The 26,791-nt window shown below is 35.8% G+C and overlaps 1 protein-coding gene across 3 annotated transcripts in view; it reads left to right on the top strand.

Moving 5' to 3' along the window:
• Positions 1-26,791, top strand: part of NSF (N-ethylmaleimide sensitive factor, vesicle fusing ATPase) — a 181,828-nt gene that overhangs the window by 76,459 nt on the left and 78,578 nt on the right. For all 3 annotated transcript variants that reach the window (XR_005212643.1, XM_037808729.1, XM_037808730.1), the window contains exons 5-8: positions 1,157-1,323; positions 4,234-4,341; positions 4,917-4,992; positions 6,265-6,420. Coding sequence is in view for 2 of the 3 variants with exons in the window: in XM_037808729.1 (XP_037664657.1) it covers positions 1,157-1,323; positions 4,234-4,341; positions 4,917-4,992; positions 6,265-6,420 (507 nt within the window). In the remaining variant the exon portion in view is untranslated. The remainder of the gene's footprint in view (positions 1-1,156; positions 1,324-4,233; positions 4,342-4,916; positions 4,993-6,264; positions 6,421-26,791) is intronic.

Consider the following 26,791-nt stretch of genomic DNA (forward strand, 5'->3'; position numbering starts at 1 on the left):
ACAGAATGTTTAATAAGGTTGATTGTAAAGGTTCAGAAATAAATCACACAGTATTATGTGATGGTAGCACAATACTTTGAGTGTAATTAACAAAGCTGAGTGTGAGTATGGCTGAAGGAATAAGATTGGGTTGTGCATGTCATGAAAGGAAAGCTGGAGGATGAAAACTGGGACTGTATAACTTAGAAAAACCTAGGATGGATGATGATTGGTTAATTGTACAAATATAAGAAAGTTTTTACATAAACTGGAACAAATGTATGTCAGTATTACAAGATGTTAATGGGGTGGTATATGGTAAAAATACAATTAATGCAAACCATGGTCTATTGTTAACAGTAACCTTGTAATATTCTTTCATTAACTGTAACAAAGGCATTATACCCAGGCTAAATGTTAATAATAGAGGGATTGAGGGAGGGGTATGAGATTTTTTTTCTTTCTTTTAGGAAGAAATAGGAATGTTCACATATAGATAGTGGTGGTAAATGTATGACCGTGATTATACCGGGAGCCATTGATTGTATACTTAGGATGGATTTAAAACACCACCACCAACAAAAAAAAAACAGTCCCAGCCCTGTTCTACATATGTATATAGAACTTACTATGGTTTCCTGGATATAGTAGGTGCTCAGTACATATTTTTGTAGTTAAAAAGAAAAAGTCAAATGAAGTCTAAATTGCTTTGGTGCAAATACCTAGTAAACATTGTTTCTCAAATCTTTTTGTCCTGCATCCTACTTTGCTAGGGCAAAAGAGTCCACCCACCTCTCATCTTGGTTCTTCTTGGATTCAAACAAAAATTCAAACAAAAATCGTGTTTGGAAGCAATATGCTATGCCAACTCTACTGGGAGTTCCCATGCTGTCATTTTGTTCTCTGTTATATGAGAGGCTGCATGGGCAGGGCTATGATTTTCCCACAAGGATGGAGCTGGGAGTAAAAGTAGAAGCAGAGCACTGTTCAGTGTGTTCTTATTAATTCAGATGGGAAAGAAGATCCCCAGTGTCTTTGTGACTCTCCAGTGAAGGCCATGTAGAGTCCTCTTTGGTCAAGTTCTGTTATGATTCATTTATGTGAAACTTTCAGTTACTTTATCGTACAGCAAGATTGTGGTGTCTCTGTGATTTAAAAGAATGCTTTTTTTCCCTAGTGTCTTTATATACATTTGACAAGGCCAAGCAGTGTATCGGCACGATGACCATCGAGATCGATTTCCTGCAGAAGAAAAGCATTGATTCCAACCCCTATGACACTGACAAGATGGCAGCAGAATTTATTCAGCAGTTCAACAACCAGGCTTTCTCTGTGGGACAACAGGTAGTTTTAAATTTTCTTTCATTCCTTTCACTTTATAGACATTCTGAATTGCAGTTATCCCGAAGTAATTCTACTTTTTAAATACAAAGAGGAGCTTTGTATCGAAACAAGGGTATAAAGATGAGTGATTAAATTGAGGGGAGATGTGCTTACTAGGCTGCCGGGGTCTGTGGGTCAGGCATCCTGTTTCCTTGTTTCTGTCTCTAGCTATCTATCCCTCCCACCCTTTCTTATGCAGAAGAAGAAAAAGAAAAAAAAAAAAAAGCTTTGCTTTGAGTAAGGAAAGTTCTGCCCAAGCCACAAGAAAAATTCTAAAATAGCTTTTAAGTTGCATCATAATACAGCAACTTTTTCCCCTGCAATTTTGGAAACCCTGCAGATAGATATATATATCAAATGTCTTACTTCTTTTCTTACTGTGGGATATTTCTTTTGTTTTGTGTCTGGAATATATCTTTCACTGATATATTTTTGTAGAAAAGTAGTTCTTAGCTTTTTTGAGTTATAGACCTTTCAGAATCTTAAAAAAAAGTATTTATGTTTTTCAAGTTTTTCATGGAAACTCTGAGGCCCAGGTTTTCTCTCATTTAAAATGATGTTTGCTGATCTTGCCTCTTTTTTGGACCTCAGTTAATATTATGTTATTAACCTCCTAGGAAAAAGATCTTTTCTTTTAAAATTTTACTTAAAAACATGTGTGAGTTCATGAATTGTTACTTGCCTGCACACATGAATGAAATTGCTCTTTTGACTGAACCACTGCATTCATTTGTTGCCTCTTACATTTTTAACCATTCCTGACTCCTTACTCATACCATAGCTTCACAGCAGCAATTCTCAAAGTGTGGTCCAGAGACCTCTGGGGGTCCCTGAGACCCATTCAGGGAATCTGTGGAGTCAAAACTATTTTCATAATAATATTAAGGCATTATTTGTATTTTTCCTCTTACTTTCTCTTGAGTGTACAGTGGGATTTTGCAGACTTCATGATGTGCACTAGTGCAGCACATTGACAGCTGAAGCAGACATTAGAACCCAGCTGTCTTCCATTAAGCCAGACACTAAAGAGATACGTGAATATGTGTTAAACAGCGCCACTCTTCTCACTTGTGGTTTTTGTTTAGGAAAATAGTGGTTTTTTTAAAATGTCACTTATGTTCATATATAGTGGATTTATTTTGAACTTTTAAAAAATTTGAAAGTTTTTTTTTTTTTGCTTGAATTTTTAATATGGTAAATATCAGTAGATATATCCTATAGAAACAAAAGCTCTTTGGGTCCTGAAAAAGTTTTAGGAGTACAAAGGGATCCTGAGCCTCAGGTGGTTGAGAACTGCCGCTCTGTGGCATTCGGCTCCCTAGTGACTCTCCTGGTCTGCCCTGTGTCTCTCAGGCGGGAAGGTCTGTGAGACAGGAGTGAGGGAAGAGGTAGAAGGAATGGGCTATGCAGTGAAAAGAGCAAGTGAAAGGAGCGCTCTCTCTGTTCATTCTTGTGTCTAACTGAAACAGTGTGAACCTGCAAGGACAAGACTCTAAGGATATGGATGATTTATATATTATAATATCAAACTTTTGCAAGTGGAAACTGGATTACAGGAAAAGAATACAGTGTATTTATTATATTGAAGGGTGCTAGAACTGGAAGGAACCTAAAAGCTTATCTTGTCTAACCTCCTCACTTTACAAATGAGGAATTTTAGGTCTAGAGAAGATAAGCAACGTGCCCATGGCTCCATAGCCCTGGGCATAGCTGAAACAAGAACCTATTAATCAGTTAGTCAATTAATTAAACAAATATTTATTAAGCACCTAGTGTGTTCCAGGCACTGTTTTAGACACTATGATCAACAGTGAACAAAATAGACATAATTCCTACTCTCATAGAGCATACTTTCTAGTTGTGAGAGACAGACAAAAAAGAGAAGAAAAGAAAAGAAAAGAAAATGTCATACACTGTCAAGTACTTTAATGAAAGTAAAACAAGATGATGCACTAAGGAACCACTGGGGTCCAACTTTGGGTTGGATGGTCTGAGAAGGCTTCTTGAGATGACATTTAGCTGCTATTGTGTGCGCTATCTGTTCATTGTTTTTTCTGCTATATGATATTCCTTCTAGATTTCTGCATTTTTAACTGATGATTGGGCTCAAATTGCCCAGCTAAATTTCATTGTATTTACCTTTTCCTTTAGCTTCAGTACATAGATAGAAAATGCTTATAAGAATCAGAAAATGCTTAGATATTTGTAATAATTTAAAATTCATTAGCATGCAGATATTTGTAAATCCATGAAGAGAAAATCCTCCGTAATGTAGGGAGGTAATCATATCTTTCCCTGAATCACTGTTCTTTATAGTAATTACTAGTGGTAGGATTGACAGTCAGCTTGGCCTATTGTGTTTACTGTTGTATCCCCAGCATGAAGAGGAGGGCCTCACTTGTAGAAGGCACTCGATAAATACTTGGTGAATGAATTACTGAGCTTCCAGAAGCTGCCTCTGTACTTGTATGGTAGGCATTTTGTGTTGATTGTGAAAACAGCATGGATTGAATCTGGCTTGAATCCTGGCACATTGGTTTACTGTGACTCTGGGACATATTTTTTAACCACTCTCTGGATTTCAGCTTCCTCATTAGTAAAACTGAGTAATAATTTGTGTTTCCAAGAGTGTTATTAAGTAAGAAGAAATACATGTATGCATTCACCTCCTGTTGTGTTTGGTACATAGCAGATATTCAGCAAACATTAATTCTCTTTTCCTCCCATTATCTATGTGGGTAGTTTTACTGTGGAGCATATTTGGGAGGAATACAGGAGAAAGCTGCTTTTCTGCATTTAGAAAACATTGGTGATGATGTGAGAATCAAGCCATCATATCATGAAATGTTTTTTCTCCCCTTTTATATGTAGCTTGTATTTAGCTTCAATGACAAGCTTTTTGGTTTACTGGTGAAGGATATTGAAGCCATGGATCCTAGCATCCTGAAGGGGGAGCCTGCGACAGGTAAAAGACAGAAGGTATGGTTTATTTCTAACACTGGAAATATTTATGATGTGAATTGTTCAGATTAATATATTCCTAACCATTCTCTTGCTCAGTGATTTCTTTGTATTGTGTATTTTGTCCTGTAAAATAGTAGGGAGAAAAATTGCTTTGTTATTAAAATACATACAGATAATATGTAAATGTGTATATGTATAATATATAGTTATTAAAATATAGCTTAAAATTTACTTATTTGCAGACCTGTTACTAATTTGAAATTTATATATGCATTAGTAATCGTGGTTGAAAACCAATGATTTTTATTGTAATATATATAAATTATTGAAATTTATATATGCACTTGGAATCCTGGTTGAAAACAGATGGTTTTCATTGTAATATAGTTAACTAAATAATAAGAAGGAAGACATTATAGAAAAGATATAGGCACTGAAATAAGGAAAATAGAAATAGTAGGAGGTAGTTGTAAGAGAAGTAAATGTAACTTAGATACTAGTTTGGAAGATTTGCTTTGCACAGAAATATCTTATTTCTCCTTCATTTTGGCCTTGCCTGCTATTGCACTAATTATTATCTTTCTATACAGATTGAAGTAGGACTGGTTGTTGGAAACAGTCAAGTTGCATTTGAAAAAGCAGAAAATTCTTCACTAAATCTTATTGGTAAGATTTACAGTTTTTAGACTATTCTGACATAGGACTTTGTTACTATATGTGGCTTAACAACGGAGATTTTCAAATGAAGAAGGAAAAGGGCACATCCCCTTGAGAGGACTTATTACAAAATCATTGGGGTATTTCATAAATATACATCTACAAAATAATTTTTAATGATTACTTAGTATGTCATTTTATAAATGTAGGATATATCATAATCTATTATTGAGCCTATACATTTCTGAAGTTATTTGTATTTTATTTTCTTATACCTTTTGTATGGTGTCTTGTCCCAAGAGAGTTGCATAGATTTCATACAATCTAAGTTTTTGTAAGTAATTCATACGAAGTATGTGATTGGTGGTTTTTCCCATTGGAAAATAAAATTATGTAGTGATTTAGGATGCAGTAAATTTGGTCACAAGAGGGCAGTAGAGTAAAAGAAAAATACTTTTGATAGCTTCATAAAGGAAATCTTGGGTCTGTGGAACTGATCATAAACATAAAGTTGCCATGTAGAATTTACTATTTCTGATGTGACTTCCCTGATTTTATAAAAACTATAATATTACACTTTTCTGTTTTATAGTAAAGTATGCTAAGGTACTTTATTCTTTCTGTTTGATATAGTAAATGTGGTACTCTTGAGTGGCTTTAGGTGGCACTATGACATTTAAGTTAGGTGTTGTATCTTCTTTATTAGAGCATTTGTAAACATGAATTTTATAATCACTAAAGTCTTTAGAATGATTGTAGACTTGTTTGCAAGTGAACAAAAAGCAATAAGACATCAAACTTATTCATTATATCTTCTCAGGCTGAGGGTTATACCCAATTACAAACTTTATCTAGGCAAATATATGTAATTTTAAAATACACTTGCTTTAGGAGCCTTGAGAGGCTGTTATATTTCAGTTGTATTTCTGGCAACTAGTGTTGTCAGATATGTACATAGTGTTTCTTCTAGTGAACTAAATTAGTTAACTTGGTAGGGTTAGAGATTAAATAAAACCAAGCTCCATGGATTAATTACAAATAGACTACAGTGTAAGCTTAGCTAGTTATTTTGAAAATGTATTTCTGACCATAAATGGGGACCAGACAAAATAGATAGCATAGCAACACTCATCCTTCTTAGAAAATCAGCTAAGAGCATGTTGTTCATCTTTGTATAAAGGTAGCTTCTTTTTATGCATTGAGGGTGCCCAGGGAGTTCTGTCTTTTTCCACTTTGTGATGAAGTTCTTGTTTCACACTTGATTATATTTGTTTGACGTAGGCAAAGCTAAAACCAAGGAAAATCGCCAGTCTATCATCAATCCTGACTGGAACTTTGAAAAAATGGGAATAGGTGGTCTGGACAAGGAATTTTCAGATATTTTTCGACGAGCATTTGCTTCCCGAGTATTTCCTCCAGAGATTGTGGAGCAGATGGGTGAGTTTAAAAAGGAAAATTTGAGAAAAGCTTATATTGTTAAAGAAGTAGTATGATGAAGAATCTCTTTTCAAAAATGTTTTGAAGTTATTTTTTCACCAAAGTATTTTTCTGTTTTAACTCATTCTTTTAATAAAGAGATACATTTTCTAAAAAACCTTGGAAGTATTAGGACTTTCAAAATTACATTTTAGTTTTCTGGAGAAATAATAGCAATAATGTTCATGGTTGCCCCATTTTATTTATTTATTTATTTACTTATTTATTTTTCTTTCTTTCCTTAGAATGTATTTCTATAGGACATATTTAGAATTTCACTTGACTCTAAAGATCTGATATGAATTGGATTTACCCTGCTAATAATCATTATTAGATGGTGGGCATTGTTCTAATATTCGCTGCTGCTCCTTTTTATTGTGCTTTTGCATCACCTAATTAGTACATATTCATACCTAGTAAATGGATCCCTGGCATATTTTTAAATTAAGTAAGTTTGATCCAGAAACAAATGCAGGCTATACATAGGAGTTTCCATATTGCATACAAAGAAATACTCTATTCATTTATCATTTTCTTTTTGAAGGTTTATTTATCTGTGTAAGTGGGTTCACATTTCACATTTGCCCTAGTGGAAATGCTGTCATGACCATTTTCATTCTCATGTCATAGGTTAGATTGGAATGTGAGCAACAGAATATCTGAGAAAGGAATTTGTAACATAACAGCTTCTGGCAGACTATTAGTAAAAAAACAGTGTCCCAAAAAACTGAAGGACTATAAATATGTTACTCCCCTCATCCCCATCGTTTTTTATCTTTAAATTGCTACTGTGACATAAAAGTATATTCATCTTGGTGAGGATAAGAACTGCTTTCTAGGCACTAAGTGCTTGGGCTGTATCAGCCTCCTATTGTTGGTAACTTTTCTGCCTGGTCGCTCACTCTGATAAATTACAGACACAGCACACACCTGTTGGCTGGGTAAAGGTCGAGTTTGAAATTGGATTAAGAGAAAATGACAGAGACCCTCATCACCTGAGTTTTATACACCTTGAAATGTCAATAACATACTTTTTTTATCTGAAAGATGCAAAGGCCAAATCCATAAAAAACAGAATTTTAATTTGGAAAATGGTAAAAAATGTGGTAGCTCACTATCTTGGTAATGTTTATTTTGAAGCACGATGAATTCATAAAGCTTTTTGATCAAGACATGGAAATGCTGTTTGAATATAGTTTGAGTTATTCTCATGGAATATTTTTTGTTGGTTTTCCAGACTGGGACCTGGGACAGAAAGGGTTCTAATGATTCTGTTTCTTTGAACATTTATACTCTCCAGCTAACAAGTAGAAAAATAGCTGCTTCTGTAATTAATCATATTTATGGACCTCTGTCTGAGATTGGATAGAAAATGCATGAAGGAATAAAACTATATTAATTAACTTGTGACTTTTTGCCAGCTATGGAGAAGTTTGAAATTAAGTCAAAACAAGTTTGGGATTCATAGTGGATTTAAGCTCTTTCTACAATCTGTATGAAAGTGGATTGAATGATAACAGTGTGCTTTGTTGTTGTTGATCATGTACATTTTTTGACTGAGGACCGTGGATTTGGATTTTTATTTGCTGAGTGCTACTGCCCAGAACCTTTTATATGGATTTATTTTGCTAATATTTTAACATTAATTTAATTATACAAAAAATTAGTTCTGGCCTTTAAAAAATTATATATATATTCTCCTTATGACTTTTTGCTGTCAAGAAGCATGTGTCATCATTCTGATTTAAAAAGAAAACTAATGCAAAAATACCTTGACCTTTGGGCTGAATTGAAAGATATTTTTCTCTTTATTCTGAATGTAGATTCTGAGTATCCTAAAGCTACTCATTTTTATGGCAAAATAGCCAATAATAATTCTCTTGCTATGCATATCATTCTCTATTTTCCTAATAGAGACATTTTTTTCTTTTGAATTTTGTGAGAATTATACAGGAGAGTAATTCATGGCACTCCAAGTACGGTATGATTATAAAGTTCTCATTAAGCTTTGGTAAAGGTATATAAAAGTACAAATTGCTACACTTGGACAGAATATAAAATAAAATTACACAACTTCTTTTTATATATACTTTGTGCTTTGTTTACCCTGCCAGTTGGCAATAAAATTGGCTATTTTTTCCTCACTCTTTGTTAACTAAATGGACAAACTTATATAAACAGACACTGGTTATAATTGGTTAAATGAATTCAAATAAAAAAAAGTGATTAGGAAAGAATAATTTATGTAGAATATGAGTTTGGGTTGGTTTTGTTTTAAGCGGAGAACTTTTTTACTTTTGCCTTGAGACCAAATCACTATCTTTCCTATAGAGTCTACAGGAATCTTAACCAAGTGGGTCTTTTTGCTTAATATCAATTTTCCAGATTCACAAAGTGACAAATTTAGAATTCTCTTCTGTCTTTGTGTTTATGAGGCTGATAATTATTATGCTTTTTATGTAAGATAGCTCTTTACTTTTGTTTGTAAAACTTCCTGTTGCCTTTTCAAAGTTGAAAATAGTTTAGAAATATACAAAATGTTGCTGATGAGACATAGAACTAAATGACAACAGAAGTATGTGATTATGCAGTAAAAATAGGAATTGCTTGAGGTAATATACATGAAAATCAGTGTCCTAAGATTCCAATCTGTTAGTTTCTGTCTTGAAGTACTTTCAGATTCATAGTGTGTATCTTCCTGCTTTTGCTATATTTTATAGAATTAAAATCAAGGAAAACTTTAAAGGGAAAAAAAGTTGCACACAGCTCTAGACAGAGGGATAAAGGTCATGTATAGAAATAGGAAAAGGGATTACTTAGGGGGAAATATCAGCTTAGTTTTTGTTGTTGTTGTCTGTAGATTTTAGGTTGTCTAAATTCAAGTGGGACAGCTCTTCTTGGAAGTAGATGAAAGCATTTGCAAAGAAAGCTAGACCTATACCTTGCACTTAGTGGATGCCAAATAAATATTTAGTCGGAATGCCCTCCAACCCCCACAGTGATAGATGTTTAATCCAGAATGACCTTAAATCCTCACTTTGTAGGATAATGGAAGCACCATGTGAGTCCCAGGAAAGAAGACTGGTATCTGGAAGTATAGGTGCCTAGATTCTTTTACCCTATTCAGGTGCCAACTGAATATACACTTCTGTTCCGACATCTATCCCACTTACTCCTTGCATGCAGTTTTGTGGAGAGTGCCTGGAATAAATAATTGGCTGCTTGTCTTCAGTTCTTTCATTTTGGCTATTTTGTTGGCAAAGATAGAGTTTCTGCAAAGACATTTCATTTTTCAGCATCCCTAGCGATTACCTCTAAACTGTAAATGTCACAGCAAAAAAACAAATCCTTCACTAAGCACAGTGGAATAATTGTTAGAGAATTAGTTAGTGACAGTGTAATCTTGGGAATAGGGTCATATCTACCCCAGAAAAGGGGCTTTGGCAGAAGTGATCCAATTTAAGCAGAAGGAAAAGGGCGCAGAGACTTGAGGCTTCAAGCCACCGTGTCTCTCCGGGGCACTCGGTGGCTGATAGGGCCCGGGCCACCTGGTGGGGAGGAGAGCTCCGTGGTAGGGTCCCGGGCCCCCGTTCTTTGAAACTGACACTGTAGTTTCTTTGGTCCCCTCTCCCCAGTGTCTCCCTCTCTAAGCCAGTTTTCAATCTGTATTTTTAAGGTTTCTTTTGAAATTCTAAAGGAAAGCAGCTCTTTTCTATGTGAAACTGCAGTTACTCTATAAAGTGGAGCTGCCGAGAAGATCAGGAGCCTTTCAGGCACAGGCAGACATCTTTCACATGCTAAGAACAGTGCAACTAAAATACACTGGAAGAAAGGGCGCTAAGGTTTTGTACATGCCACATTTGGGAGGGAAGGAGTTCTTGCTGAGATTAACATAAACACTGACACTCTTAAAATGCATTTTCACACCCCCACTCATGAGGAAAGATTGCAATTTAAATGGGGGTTAAGACATCTAGCCGAACTCCAGGACTCTGAAAGGAACCCTAAGGCTAAAGAGCTTATCTGAAATTTAAAAAAAAAAAGAAGAAGAAGAAGCTTTCTGACATTCATCTTTTTCCCTTGTATTAGTCATAACTTGCTTTTCAGCTGTATTTTAGGTTTTGAATGCCAACATGACATCTGTTCAAGTCTGCCTGTAATTTATTAGGAGAGGAAAAGAAAGCAATTGCTCACTAGAGATGCAAAAATTCTCCCTTCTGATTTTCCACTAAATACTTATAGGTGAGACCTGTGTATGAGGTATATAATAATTTACTAATTCTGATATAAGGTTGGGAAATTTATAAAGTTTTTTTAATTAGAAGAAGAAAATGACTTATGACCCTGTGGTTTCCAAAATCTTTATAGCAGAATTTAGAAACAAAAGCACGTATCCTAAAAACTACTAGATGTACCTTTTAGAAAGTGAAATGCTTTACCTTGAATCAGTATGTGTCATTGGTTTCAATTTTTTAAGTTAAATTTATATTAGAATAGAAATAATATAGTTTTGTTTATATCTCAAAGTCAAACTATATGTAAATTTAGCTGGTATTTTTTAATTTATGGATTTATAGATAGACTTTTAGAAATAAATCTTTTATCGAGATAGAGCTGCCGGCAGAGTCACCAATGAATTAGATTTGCTGGCAACAAATCTAAGTAACAGCTAGTTACTTGCAGATCAATGTTCGCATCATTACAGAATTGACGTCTAAGGTTAAATTAAGTGTCCACCAGTAAGGAAGTGATTAAATAAGCTATGCTACATCCTCATTATGGAATCCAGTGGAGCAAATGTTAAAATGATGTACCTCTAGATGTCCTGACACAGAAAGATGTTTATATTAATAAAAACTTATGAAACTGAAAGTAAATGCATTATGGACATTTCTAAGGATGCCCATTAAATTATAAGAAGTGTTTACTGCGTGAAAGGGAAGTTAGGATGGCAATAAAGGGAAACTTTTGTTCTTTTATTCTGTATACCTCACTGTCTGAATGTTTTGCTATGATATTATGTTCTAACTTATGTAATAAAAACCACAGCAACAAAAAGATCCCCTCACAGGCTGTTTGTCTCTTGTTGCTCTGCTGCCAGTGCAGCCAGCAGCAGGGGCGTGGGTGTGCTCTCCTCCTCTCCTGGCGTCTCCCTTGGGGGGGAAGGGCACTAGGGTGAAGGGCATGGACAGAGCCCCGTACAGCAGGTAGGCAGAAGCACCTGTCCTTTTCTGCTAAAAAGATAAAAATGATTCCTTGATACATACAAACCACTGCTTCTCATTACTGTTTGCATTGTAGTAATGGTGTATGTAGTTTCTTCCCTCCAGACGGCGAGAATGTTTGTATCCAGGCCTTTAACTCTGGCCTTTAAGCAGCTGTGGAAGCACTGGGGTAGCAAGGCTGACAGAAGCCGGGTTGAGGGGCAGCAGTCTTTCTGACATTTGAGGAACTGCACCTGAAATTGAGTCTTCAGAAGCCTTTTCTATTGAGGAGTCTAACTCATGTGACTCCTAAAGTGGAATGGTTGGTGTTTTCTTCTTTTTACACCCATTTTTAGATTGGCAAGAATGATGATGGTTGCTGATATAAACATAATGCAGGCACTGTTCTCAGTGCTTGACAAATATTAACTTATTTAATCCTTGTAGAAACCTTAGGGGATAGATACTGTATTGTCTCCATTTTATGGAGAAGGCAGCTAGGACTCAGAAAAGCTAAGTAACTGGTCCAAGTCACACAGCTTAGTAAGTGGTGGAGTCAGGTTTGAACCCAGGCAGAGGGGCCCCAGAGTCCAAGCCCTTAATGTCTGTGCTATTCTCTCATGAAAGCCTATGACGTTAAACCATAAAAATGGGCCTTCTCAGCAACACCTCCTGTCTTTGAGAGGGAGTTTTCAGTCTAGCCCATGGTTTCTCTACCGTGACACCATTGACACTTTGGGGCCAGATAATTATTTGTCATGGGAAACTATCTGTTCTGTACATTATTTGTCATGGGAGGCTGTCTGTTCTGTACATAGAAGCACCCCTGGCTTCTACCCACTAGATGCCAGTAGCACTGCTACCCCCACCTCTTCTACCCCTTTGTGATGACCAAAAATATCTCCAGACATTGCCGGATGTCCTGTGGGTAGTAAAATCAACCCAGTGGAGAAAGACTGGTCTAGTCCAGTCCCCTGACTCCATCACTTTACAGATGCAGAAACTATGGCCCCAGGTCACTAGGCAAGCTACAGGCAGAATTAGGACTAGAACCTGGTTCTCCCAGTTCAGGAACCCTGAAGAGAAGGGAAGGAAATGACCAGTCTGCATAACTAGTAAGTGGCAGAGCTGAGATTGGAAATCTGAAAGTCTAGTTCCTGAGTCTGTATTCTGAATCGCTACTGTTTCTCTGGATATCAGAGAGATGAGGCTAAGAATCAAGTAGTCAATAAAGCCTTGACTTTTTACTCAAAAAATTACCTTTTGAGTAAATAAATTCCACTTTTGTCTCCCTTCTTTGGGTAATTCTCAAAGAAATTTATAAAGCTTTCCGTATATAAGGGTTCTGAGAACTTAGACATAATAGGTTCTGGGGGTGAAAAGGAAAAGAAGAATTATTAAAACATTGAAAATCTATAGATTCACCCTCACCTCCACCATTTCCTGTATGCATTTATAAATGATATCCTTACATTCAGAAATTATGCAGTACTTTAATAATTTGGTAGAATTCTACATACTGAGTATGTATAAGGTTAGTTATAAACTATAGAAGTCTGACCTTTGTATTTAGATATCAGACAAGACAACTGTTTAAACTTTTCTAGTCCCTCATCTGCTCTACTTTCCCTTCCTTTGAAGGGGGAGGGGAAGCAAGGCAAGGTGCTAGATAGATAACCTACCACCTTCTCCTCCTTTTTTTTTTTTAAAGTTTACAAATATTTTCTAAAATTTCATATTTTTGTCAAGACTGAGTATATTGACTAAAAGCATAAAGATCTCTTTATCTGTTTAGGTTTAAAGTTTGAGTAGAGAATCTGTCTCAATTGAGATTTCTTAATTTTCTTATTTCTGGCGGATTTTTTAGAAATGCCTTTGATTGCAAGTGGCAAGAATCAGTGGCCTTATCTTGGCCCAGAGTAAGGAATATAAGTGCTCAATATGTGCAAGTGAATAAACTAAGACTAAGATATTATAAATAAGCTATTTTTCTAGTAATCTGATATATTCAAATTGTCATAAGCTCAAGAGACACCAAGAGCTGGTGGTAGGACTTTACTGCCTAATACCTAATAACTCTAGTCTATTTTTCTCTTGTGTTTTTTGGCACCTATTGTAGCATAATACAGGAAAGAAGTAGTTGCTATGGGTATGTTAGAGAAGTTCTGTCTTAAGTGAACTGTCAACCTAGAGATGGAACAAAAATATTAAAATTATATAATCGTCTATAAGTCAAATAACATAACCTAACAAGCCATGTCAAAAGCCAGTATATGATTAAGTGCCAAATGTATAGTACGGATAAAACATCCTATGAGAATTGAAAGAAAGAGAATCACAGAAGACTTCATGGAGGAGGAGGAACTTGAGAGTGGCCTTAAACGTGGAGTGGTTCTGGATAGGAGAAGGGGAATGGATGGGTGCCCATATCTGTGAAGGGTGAAAGACTAACCAAGGGATAGACTTCATGACAGACCAGTCTAGCAGAGCTGTTGTTGGGAAGCAGGCATTAAGATTAAAAAGGTAGGATGGGTTGGGTCATGGAAAGCTATGAATGCAGCACTCAAGAGGTGAAGACTCTTCTAAGTTCTGATCCTATTTAACATCCCAGACAGAGTTAGGAGTTTCCCCTACCCTTCTCCTGCACCTTGTGTATACCCAGAATCTAGCTGTGTTCTTAATGTATTATAGTTATTCATTTGTACGACATTCGTAACTCAGGGCACTGTTGACATTTGGGGCTGATAATTCTTTGCTGTGGGGGCTGTCCTGTTTCCTGGAGGATGTTGAGCAGCATCTCTGTCCTCTACCCACTGGATGCCGGTAGTTTCCCCTGCCACCAAGTTGTGACAATAGAAGATGTCTCCCCTGGGGGCCAGAATCACCCTGTTTGGAACCACTGCTCTGTGGCCTTTGAAGGCACAACATCTTTTTATCTATACATATCATAACATCAGTGTTGTTTGGAACATGGGCTGAAGACCAGTGTAGGCCATGAAGTGTTACCAGCCCTCAGTAAGATAAATATTGGAAATTGAAAGTAAACATTTAGAAACTTTGATAGCCATTTGACTTTACTGCAGCATTTTACAAAATTTACAAAAGTATCAATCTGCAATGGACTGGAAATTGAAAAGGAAACAAAAACTGGATCTTAGACACAGATTGGTTGAGAAGCACTACCCTACATATTTGCTAAATGAATGAAAATTTTGAACAAAGGTCTATAATGGAAAGTCATAGGAGAATTTCCAGCAATGGAATAGAGCAATTAAAGTTAGTATTTTAGGACAATTAATGTGGTTATTCTGTGTGAAATGAATTGCTCTAGAGGGGAGATGAATAACTGAGTTTTCTGGGAAGCCAGTAGACTGTAGCTGTCCAGTTGTATGGTACTTAGAACCTGGATGCAGGTGGTGGCTGTGGGAATGGAAAGGGAAGAGAAGAGATGAAAAAGATTACAAAGAGGAGATAGGCAGAAGTTGGTGATTAGTTATCATGGGTAATGAAATTGGAAGAGTCATTGATGCCTCTGACCCAGGTTTCATTGGGAAAATGTTGGCGGTAAGAAAACAAGAATAGTTCAGGGGAGTGGGGAGTTTGTATTTAGCTGGCCTATATCTTCAGTAATAGCTAGAATTATATATATCTAAATATATTGTAACTATTTGCAATAATAATTAGACTGTATCTAAATATTCATTGTATTTTTGAGACAAGTGTTTTATATTTTTGCATATATTTTTACTACCACAAAAAGAAGCTGGAAACTGAAAAATTACTGAACTTTTAACTTACTTAAAGCTAGCCTACATCAGTCTACCCATGTTTAAGGATCACCTTGATGACCACTCTTGAAATATCTTCTTTACTTGGCTTCTCTGACTCCAAATGTTTCTGATTTTCCTTTTCCCTCTATGGCTGTCTCAGTCTCTTTTACGGGTTCTGCGTTCTCTTTGTGTTTCTTAAATGTTGGAGTTGCTCAGGAGTCTGCCCTTGACATATTTTTCTCCTCATTCTGTAATTATTTTCCCTAAAATTGATCACATCCATTTCTGTAGCTTCAATTACTATCCCAATGCTATAAAATCTCAAATATATGTATTCTATCTCAGTCTCAGTTTAGTCTATCTCATGGTCACACAGTATGTTCAAAACTAAACTCATTCAATTGCCCCCATCCATCCTCCTTAAATGTACCCCTCCTTCTGAGTTTCCTAGCTCAGACAATGTTACCATCATCTATACCCAATTGCTCTAGCTGAAAATCTGGACACCCTCTTTAATGCCTCTGTTTCCATCACCCCCACTTCCAGTCAGTCACAGAATAAACTGTCAACTCAGCAGTCTCCTAAATATATCTCAAATCTGTTCACTTCTCTCTGTCCCTCCCACTCCCATTCTTCAGGACACTATTATCTCTTGCCTGAATGGCTCCATAAGCCTTCGGTCTTGCCCATCTCTAATCCATTCTCCACACTGTAACTGGAGGGATCTTTATAAAAAGGCAAGTCTGTTCCTGTCTCCACTGGTTAAAACTCTTCAGTAGCTCCCCTTGACTTTGCACATGACTTATGAGCCCTGTGTGATCTGGCCTCTGCCAACTCCCCAGCGCCTCTTAGCCTTGCCCCTCTCCCATACTCTGGGTTCCAGCCAACCTGTATTACTTTCAGGGCCATGTTACTGTCTCTCACCTCCCTATCCTAGGGTGTATGGGTTTTTTTTAATCATCTTTTGTCTACCTCCTGTTCATCCTAAAGGCCTTAGTTTTGATTTCACTCTTTCCAGAGTGTTTTGACTTTGGTGTTCCTCCTTTGTCTTCCAGTATTTTCATATGCTCTTTTAGACATTATCATGTTGTACTATAATTGCTCATTACACGTCTGTATTCCAGCCCTTCCCCTAGAAAACATAATATAAATTCAGTAAGGAAAAGATTTTGTTTATTTTGGTTACTAGTGCATTTTCTGCTCCTAGCATGTGCCTGATTCATAATATGAGCTTTCAGGAAATGAATAAATGCCACGAACTTAATTAAATATCAGTTATAGAACACGTAGACATTTAGACCCAGGCCCTCAAGATGCTTACAGTCCATTTGAGAATGACACAATATTTGCACTTTCCAGTGCAGTATTATATAAAGCATAGGGCACATTGTGATCAAAGTAGCAAAATAGGCAAAAGGGTGGAGCAGCAGCTGCAGGGAAGGAGTCAAGACTTGAGCAGATATGATGTTGGTAGTTCATTTATAAATCTTTGTAGATCCTCTTAGATTCTTTCTTAATCTAGAAAAGTCTCCTTGGATTGGTCCCAAACAAAACTAAACTCCGGAAACAAAAAGGGGAGAAAGTATTTTCCTTAGGCACTTGTCAGCTACCATTTGCTTCATTGGGAACTGCCATTCTTTAGTAAGGGTGCTGTAACAACAGTGTTCAAATTTAAGTGCGTCAGGTCAGTAGTGTGTATGTGTGTGTGTGTGTGTTTTATTAAAAAAATTATAAAAGTAATGCATCCTCCTAAAATGACACAGATAGGCAGTGTAAAAAGCAAAATCCCCCTTCATTTTACCTACCCCAGTCTTACTCCCTCTCCCCAAGGTAATCACTGTTAAGAGATTGCTGTGATTCTTTCCAGGACTTTTCCTAAGAATATATAAACATACATGTTTTTTACCATGTATACTCATGTATAGATTTTATTTTAGTAACATGGGATAACATTAGATACTGCTGTGTGACTTTTTTTCTTAACTTTGTATCTTTTTTCCATGGTAGAACAAGTAGATAACATTTTATTTTTAAATGAGATAAATAGAATCATGAAAATTATATCCACACAAGCCCTGTGTAATGGTAAATTAGCATCTCTTCCTCAATGGAAAGAAAGCTCTTGGGCACATCAGAGCAAGGTTGTCTTTGAGTCTCTGCCTTTATCACTTACCACTTGTGTGGCCGTGAGCCTCCTGACTGTGAAGGGCCCTGGACCCTAACCTCTCTGAGCTTTTGTACCTTCACCTGTGAAGTGAGGGTAACATTTACTTCGTAGACTTCTTGTCAGAGCAGCGTTCATGTGTGTACATTTTCTAACATGGTACCTGGCTCACTATAAAGCACTCCATGGAAGGTCTTAGGTATCATGATGTTGCCAGAGGTCTTTCATAGCTCTGTTAAAGGTAAAAATCCAATCCATTCCCTTAGTCAAATGTTAAAATATGTTTCCTTCTTACCTTAGACTTTTGTTGCTATTGAAGATGGTTAACGCCTGAGATTATCCTTCTATGCTGCTTTATAATTAGCCATTTTAAACAGTGTTTGTTGATAAGGTAGTCAAGGGGACACTTGGAGATAGTTTTTCTTTATTTGTGAACTCATACTTTGACTGATTTATATTTACTTTTTATCACATTCCATCAGAGAGGAGCTGATAAGTGCTCTTCCATTTCTATAAATCTTGTCAGTTTCTTATGTGTGATATACTGACTTGGAGAAACAACCACCATCCTAATAGACAAAATAGAGAACAGGATGTTGGAGGAAGGGAAGCAGAAGAAAGAATTAGCAGTATCATTAACAAAAACCTGTCCAGAGCGTACACATTATTATTTAGGAAGAGTACTTCTCCCGTGATTCAAACAGCATTTTCCTTGGAATTCCATATGATTTGTTAGTTCAAACAATCTTTCTTTAATAATATGCTCATACATAAAAAAAGAAAAAAAAATACCTTCAAGAAACTTGGGTTTTGTTGTTCTGCTTTTTAAAGAATTAACATTGTGTTCTTTTAAGTTTTCAAAGAAGGTATAGTAGACAGCAGCAAATCCCTTCCATATGCCATTTTACTGATAGTGCAGAATTTGACATTGAAAGTTATTGTAGATAATGCATCGAATACTCGAAGATTTATTTGTGATTTTGAGTTCCTCACCAATACCTCTATCTTTAATACAGTATTTTCTCTCTGAGCAAGTAATTGCTTGAGTCCTATTCTTATTCCAAAGTGACTGAAAACTGATATAAAAGGTGCATACTTCTGTAGTTTGAACTTCTGTGCTATTTATACATGTATTTACTAGAATTTATCCACAACAATATGAATTTTTTTAAATGCTTTGATTTTTAAATCTACCTAGAATCCTGTCATGAGGGAGAAATCTTAGAAAAACTTAAGAGCCTTTTGATAATGAATGGTTACTATAGGATAAACCTATAATTAGTATGCTGCTAATCTGCACATTAGGTATATTCAGTTAAATCTCAAGTATATGTGGGAGAATTATCCAAATTGCAGATTATTAGTGCATTCCAGGGACATGTCCATGTTGATCTACAGTTACTCTCTTGCCTGATACTTTTCCTGGGTAAATAAACTTTTCTTTCTGTAAAATTTCCCTTTGTTGGTATTTCTTGCTCTTTTGTCTGCTGCCTGATTACTTAGGCTTTCTCTTTATTCAGGCAACCAGTTATAGCTGTGATGCACTTCAAAAAAGAGAAAGAGGGAAGACTAACTTTACCTCAGTAAACACTTCTGCAGTCTAATCTTCCTTTATGTGATACTAAATGACAGCACTCAGCTGTTCAAAATTTGGAATTGTTTTATAAGTAGTCATGGCTCTAGGTGGGATACTCTTTCAACACAAGGAAAGAAAGATGATAGTTTATTGCAACACTAGGAGATTGATTGCTTTTCTCCATTTTATCTAAAAATGACTTTTTTAAAAAATTGATGGGATGAACTGTATTGGCATAAGTCTTTTTTAGCAACTCTTATGTAAGAATATGAAGAGAAAGCTCATTTAGAAGGATAGACAAAAACAGATTGAAAGTTGTTGTTTAAACTCATTTACTTTATGCAATCCTTTCTCAAACATTGTTTTGCCCCTTTTGCTGTTAGACTCTTTGCCTCCTGCTCTCAATTGCTGCTCTCAAGGTATGAAAATTTCTAGAGAGTATTGTTGTTTATTTTGACTTATCTCACTAATATTCCTCTCAATTAATATGAGATAACCAATTAGACAGTATATCTGTAAATGTAGTAGATTTAAATGTATTAGTTAAGTATCTATTTGAATCAGAATTAGACATTGTTAGAGAAGGAGACCTTAGAAAGTCTCTGATTTAGCATTTCCCAAATTTATTTAATCTTTCTTAAACAAACTTATATACGGATACACCTATTACTATTCCAAGAAATACCAGTTTGAAAATGCTAATCTTGTACATGCCATTCTTATTTTATAGATGAGAACATTGGGACCCCAGAGGAGTAAGCAACTAGTTTAAGCTGAAGTTACAGTAGGGTCTGGAATCCAGATTGCCTACTCCTAGTCTGGTGCCCTTTACACTGCATGATTCGACCACTCTAAGTAATTTGGTTTATTGTTGGGTTTTTATTCTGGATTACACAACTTGGATGTGAAGCCATACTTCCCATTCTCTAGAATAAGCTTCTCTATTTTCTGGAGGCTGAATTTGATCCAAAAAGCCCCTTTCTGCCTTTTGGTCACATCAGAGTCCCTGGTGGGCCCAGGGAGAATAGTTCTTTTACCTGGTGATTATCTCCCCATCTTTTATAGGGCTTCTTAGATCTCTGTTTATGAAAATATCTTTCTTAGTTCTTTTGATGATAAGTATTGCATATTCATTGTAGAAATTTTCACAAATACAAATGAGTAAAAAGAGGAATGTGATGGTCAATTTCACCACCCACTGATAAATATTGTTAATATTCTGTTGTATGTCATTTTACTCATTTTGCTTTGCAAATGAGAGAGAGAGAGAGAAAGAAAGAGAGAGAGAAAGTTAGTTTTACTATTTGTAATCTGTTTTCTGCACTCAATAAGTTAATAGTTTTTCTTAAATATTCTTCTATAACATTCTTTGTTTCATAGAATGATAGTGCCATGATTTGTTTAATCAGTCCCTTATAGTTGAATGTAGACATTATATTCAATTTTTCACTATTATACAGTATGTTGTGACAAGCAGCCTTGAATCTAAATATTTTTGCACATCTATTATTTCCTTGGGATAAGTTCCTGGAAGAGGAATTGCTAAATTATAAATTGCGTTCACAAGGTTAAAGGTTTTTTTTGTGCACTGTCAAATTTATACTTCCTTTTTAAGAAGTTGAATGTTCTATAGATAAAATCAGTCACTAAGGTTCTCAGAAAGGGAGACAAATATGATGAAATATAATCATTTAGTGAGAAACTAATGGACAGGGTGTGAAGACTTTAAGTCTAGTTTTAGATTTGTCATTTTGGACCTCAGGTTGCTTATTTGTAAAAAGTGGAAATTAGACTAGTTACAGAAAGTTTTCCTGAATTGCTACCATATGAAGCCTCTCTGGCAGGGAAGTTGCCATGTATGTGCTCATCCCTCAGGTTCCAACTTGAATGTCTCTTCCCCTCACAATATGCTCTGCCTAATAGAAGTAATTGTTTCCCTTTGGCTTCCCATAACCCTCTATTTCATTTCTATATAGTCACGTCTTTGATTTTCATTAATGAGCTACTTAGGACAGAGACTATCTTACTCATCTCTCTAAAGAACTCTAAAGATCTCAGCATAATGCTTGGGTATGTACTAGAGACTCAGTAATTACTTCTGGAAGTTGAGAGTGATACCCAGGCCCCTGTGTCTCCAGCCTATAAAAACAAAGAGCCAGGCCTACTCCTGCTGAGTATTGTCTTTTCCTATTCTCAAGAACTCATCATGTTTCTTCAGTTTGGGTTGTTATTCCAAAATCTCTTTCCTCTTCTGGTACATATTTTATCCAGTAACACAGTGGTTCTCATTCTTTGACATGCATCACAGTAATTTTTGAAGCTCTAAAAAATACAAACTTCAAATCTGTGCCTCAAGCCCACGGATTCTGAGTGTCAGGCAAAGCTGAGACCCAGTGCCGTCAGTAGCTGAACTGTCCCTGTGGTTTTAGCTTCAGCATTAGGTGTTCAACATCCAGCTCTACCACTTACTAGCTGTGTCTCCTGTGGAAAGTCACTTCACCACTGTAAGCCACAGTTGCCTCATCTCTAAAAAGAGGGTAAGAATAATACCTAGCCCACAGGGCTTTTTCAATAACTACCTAGAGAACATATTAAATCACTTAGTATAGTACTTCCTAAATCTGTAGCTCTGTCCTTATATCTGTCACTTCTTGGGTCTTAAATGCCTTTATTATTTATTCATTTCTTTTTAAAATAACATTTATATTTTTTCAACTTTTGAAGTTAATATATTCATTATAGAGAACAAAAAAAACCAAGAAGCAAAGAACTTAAAAAAAAGTCACCCATAATCACAAGCAGTTTATATTTTGAGTATTTATATTTTGTACCCTTCTGGCCCTTGTGTGTGACTATACTTTTTTTTTTAACATGGTTGAGTTCATATAGTATGTTTTGTGTTTTTTCACAAAGCTTGAAATTTACCAATGTCCAAGTTCCAAAGCCCGTGGGTGTTCTGATATTCAAGCATATACTACCAGTGAATACAGGAAAGATACATATCCTTATCATTTGTGGGGACAAAAATACCTTAAAAAATAAAATGATAGTAGCCTTCTGGAGATATATATTGATAAATTTATGATTAAATACTGTGTTCCCTTCATGACCAATTTAAAATGAGCCATAAAGCAATAGAGTAAAATAAGTACAATGCTTCTTAGACAATTCAGTATCAGATCTGCACTATTAAAATATTAGCAATAAGTGAGGTTTCTATTTAATTGTTTGACAATGTATTCATATAGTATAGTCAGAATTAATTCACACTACATCAATAGTTATAATCAGATTTTAAATATAAACATATCTGTATATTCCCTTTCCTTATTCTTCCCTCTGCCCCTTTCCTGACAACTCAGTGAACAAATACTGATATATACTGCCTAGAGGTGGTTTAACAATTCCATTTTCAAGACACTGCTTTTCTATTAATTTTAACAAAAATATATTTACAAATTGGTTAATTCATTACCTCTACTTTTTCATACCTTGTCACTTCAAAACATCTAGAAAGCTTAATGTTGTAAAATAAGAACTGAAATTTGTCCACCATAAACACAGGCACTTTAAAATGACACACATAGAACTATGAGTATGTTCTGAAACTGTCTTCTAGATATGAAGATATTGAGCAAAGAACCCTTTCCTTTGCCTGTCCTCTTTTCCCTTCTCCTCCATTCCAGTGATTATGGTGCAGAAATTGGTATTGCTTCAAGAGGTGGGTTAACAAAGGTCATTTCCAGAAGACAAACCTTCCTAGAAACTCTAACCAAAGGATAATTATAAAGTGATCATTTTGCTACTTTTACTTTTATTTTGTTTAGGGCATTTGTCAGCATCAAGGACTTATTTGGCCTTTACACACAGAACAGTATTAGCTCAGTGCACTTACGGAACAATGGATAGGAAATCTGAATTTGTCTAAGAATGCACTGGCATAGAACCCTTTCACCTGAACTGCCTTCCTCACTCCTCTCCCCCATCATGACCCAATGAACAAATAATATGCAGCTCAAAGAGATGAAGTTTAACAATTCCATTTTAAACAGTCATTCCTGTGAATTGACGTAAAAGTTATTTTACAAAGACTAAATGTATAGCTGTATCTCCAGATGCTTTCACCATCTCATTAGAATTCTTACTGAAATGAGTTCTTGAAAGGTTCAAACTTTGTTATTTTAGTAGGGAAGAATCTTCATGATCTTGTGGTAGACAATGGTTTCTTAGACTTTACCCCAAAATGCAAGCAATAAAAGAAGAAATAAATAAATGGGACCTCCTCAAAACTGAAAACTTTTATGCATCAGAGGACTTTGTGGTAGTCTACTCAATGGGAGAAAATATTCAGAAACCACATATCTATAAGGGTTTAATATCTAGAATATATAAAGAAATCCTACAACTCAACAATAAAAAGACAAGCAACCCAATTTAAAAATGGGCAAAAGACTTGAATAGACATTTTTCCATAGAGGAAGTGCAAATGGCTAAAAGGCAGATGAAAAGATACTCAACATCACTATCTATTAGAGAAATGCAAATCAAACCACAATGAGGTATCATTTCACACCTACTAAAATGGCACTTTTAAAAAAACAGAAAACTGCAGGTGTTGTAGAGGATGTGGAGAAATAGGAACACTCGTTCACTGATGGTGGGAATGTAAAATGGTACAGCTGCTGTGGAAGACAGTTTGGCAGTTCCTCAGAAATCTAGGTATAGAATTACCATATGGCCTGGCAATCCACTACTTGGTATATACCCCGAAGAATTGAAAGCAGGATGTGAACAGTTATTTGCACATCAGTGTTCATAGTGGAAGCAACCCGAAAGATCCCAAAAGATGGAAGCAACCCAAGTGTCTATTCACTGATGAATAGATAAGTAAAATGTTGTATACACATGTGCTGGAATATTATTTAGCTGCAAAAAGGAAGGAAGTTCTGATACATGTGAGAACGTGGATGAACCATGAAGACATCGTGTTTAGTGAAAAAAAGCCAGACACAAAAGGACAAATACTGTATAATCTCACTGTTTTGAAAAAATTAGAATAAGCAAATTCATAGAGTCAGAATCTAGAATACAGGTTACCAGGGGATGGAATGGGGATAGGAAATGGTAAGTTAAGGCTTAAAAATATACCGGGTTCCTATTTGAAATGACGGAAATGTTTTGGTAACAGATGGTGGCGATGGTGGCACAACATTGTGAATGCAATTAACAGCACTGAAATATATATCTGAATATGATTAAAAGGGGAAATGTTAGATTATATATCTGGTAACAGAATGAAAATTAAAAAAAAAAAAATCCATGAAACTATACCCCACAAACAGTGAACCCTAAGTTAAACCAGGGACTTCAATAATAGTGCAATTATAAAAATGTGCTGTTATCAGTTGTAACAAATGTTCCACACCAATGTACAGTGTTGGTGGGGTGGAATATGTGAATCCTGTATTTTATGCATTATTGTTCTGTAAACCCACTACTTCTCTAGTGAAAAAAAAAAAGAAATAAAAAATGTGTTTTTATCATCTTATTATTGAATTGAGTATATAGAATATATATAGTAAATAAAATAAAATGAAAACCTAAGAACTCTTAAGAGACAACTTAATATAGTGTCAGTTATAAGTATTAACAGTGTTTCTCAAAATGTCCTCTGGCCTGCGTTAGAATTTAGGGGCACTTGTTAAATTCAGCTTCCACACTTAATGCAAATTTCCAGGAATGATACCTGGAAATGTGCATTTTAACAAGCTCCACTGTCTGTTTCTTGTGCACATTAAAGTTTGGCAGCTACTACTATAAATATTGAAGAATAGAGCACAAAGATATGATCAGAGTTAGGTGGTGTTAATTAAGGAGGTGATTTCTGAGGAGCAGAAGAACATGGACTAATAGAATGAGTAGAAGTTCCAGGTGTAGGAGAAGAAGAAGTAAGTTGTCTGCTAGAGAAGACCAGGTATCTGCTAGGCTGAAGCAGAGGCCCTATAGATCATCACGTAAAATGAGTTTGAAGCTAAGGAACAGAGGGAAAGAGAGGAAAAACTGTAAGATTCTGAAACCAATAAGGATACGTGCTGCCAAGTGGCAGCAAGGCAGGACCTGCCATAGTAGAAGCATGATCTTTGTCATCAAGAATTCATGAAATACCAGGCCACACCCTAGGAGGGAGTGTAAAAGGGTGGGGGTGTCAGCAGAGATTAGTTTGGAGAGTTGCTACACATACCCCATCTTTAGTTCTAGGCTATCTGATGAGAAGATCTGTGTTAAATCTTGGTTGAATAATTTGGATGTAGACCAGTCAGGTGGTAGACATCCTGCACAGCTGCTTGGTGCTCAAGGCATACGGCTTTCTCACCTTATCTTAAAGGAACTCGGAGTTCTTGGCATTTTAAAGTTGGTGGGGCTATAGCAAGTCCCTACTGGATAAAGTGATACCCAGAGAATGGGTCATCAAAGACTCGACTCGCAAATGGGTTCAAGAGTTGTGGTCTTAGTCTGAAATATTTCCTTTTCTTAAAGATTTGATAAGCACACAGTTAAGCAAATGTATATGGTAATCTGTTTTATTTATTTTTTTAAATGCATTGGTTTTTTTTTTTTACTTTATCAAAAAAATTAAAAAAATTCAAACAAAACAAAGGAATAAGAAAAATAACCTAAAATAACTGCATTGCTTCCAATATGTCCCTACCATACACCAAGAAAATTAACAAACCCAAACAAAACAAAAGGAATAATAAAAACAAGTAATCTAAAATAACTACATTGCTTCCAACATGTTCCTACCGTGCCCCAAGAAAATTAACAGACCCTAACAAAATAAAGGAATAAGAAAAACAAAAAACCTAAAGTAACTACATTGCTTCCAACATGATTCTACCATACCCAAGAAAGTTTGCAAACCATAATCATTCCTGAGCATTCCCATAACAATGATATTACCCTCCATAGCTTATCTGTTCTTATTAGATTGTTGTTTCCCCTTCACTAGTTGCTGTCTATCTCTAGTTCCCCTGCATTCTACAATATAAAATATTTATTTTACATTTGTCACAGAGTTCACATTAGTGGTAACATACAATATCTCTCTTTTTGTGTCTGGCTTATTTCACTCAGCATTATGTCTTCAAGGTTCATCCATGTTGTCATACGTTCCACATCCTTGTTCCTTTTTACTGCCATGTAGTAATCCATCGTGTTTATATACCACATTTTGTTTATCCACTCATCTGTTGAAGGACATCTGGATTGTTTCCATTTCTTGGCAATTGTGAATAATGCCACAATGGACATTGGTGTGCAAATATCTGTTTGTGTCACTGCTTTCAGATCTTCTGGGTATATACCAAGAAGTGAAATTGCTGTGTCGAAGGGTAACTCGATATCTAGTTTTCTAAGGAACTGCCAGACTGTCTTCCAGAGTGGCTGTTCCATTATGCGGTCCCATCAGCAATGAATAAGAGTTTCAATTTCCCCACATCCTCTGGTAATCTGTTTTAGAAGCTGGTTGACAGTCTTTGAAACAAACAGAAGGCCCTCATATTATGAATTGATAGAAGCTAGGTTCTACATCTTCATTGCATGACTGGAAGAGACAAAA

This window comes from Choloepus didactylus, chromosome 18, assembly GCF_015220235.1.
Source record: "Choloepus didactylus isolate mChoDid1 chromosome 18, mChoDid1.pri, whole genome shotgun sequence".
NCBI lineage: Eukaryota > Metazoa > Chordata > Mammalia > Pilosa > Megalonychidae > Choloepus > Choloepus didactylus.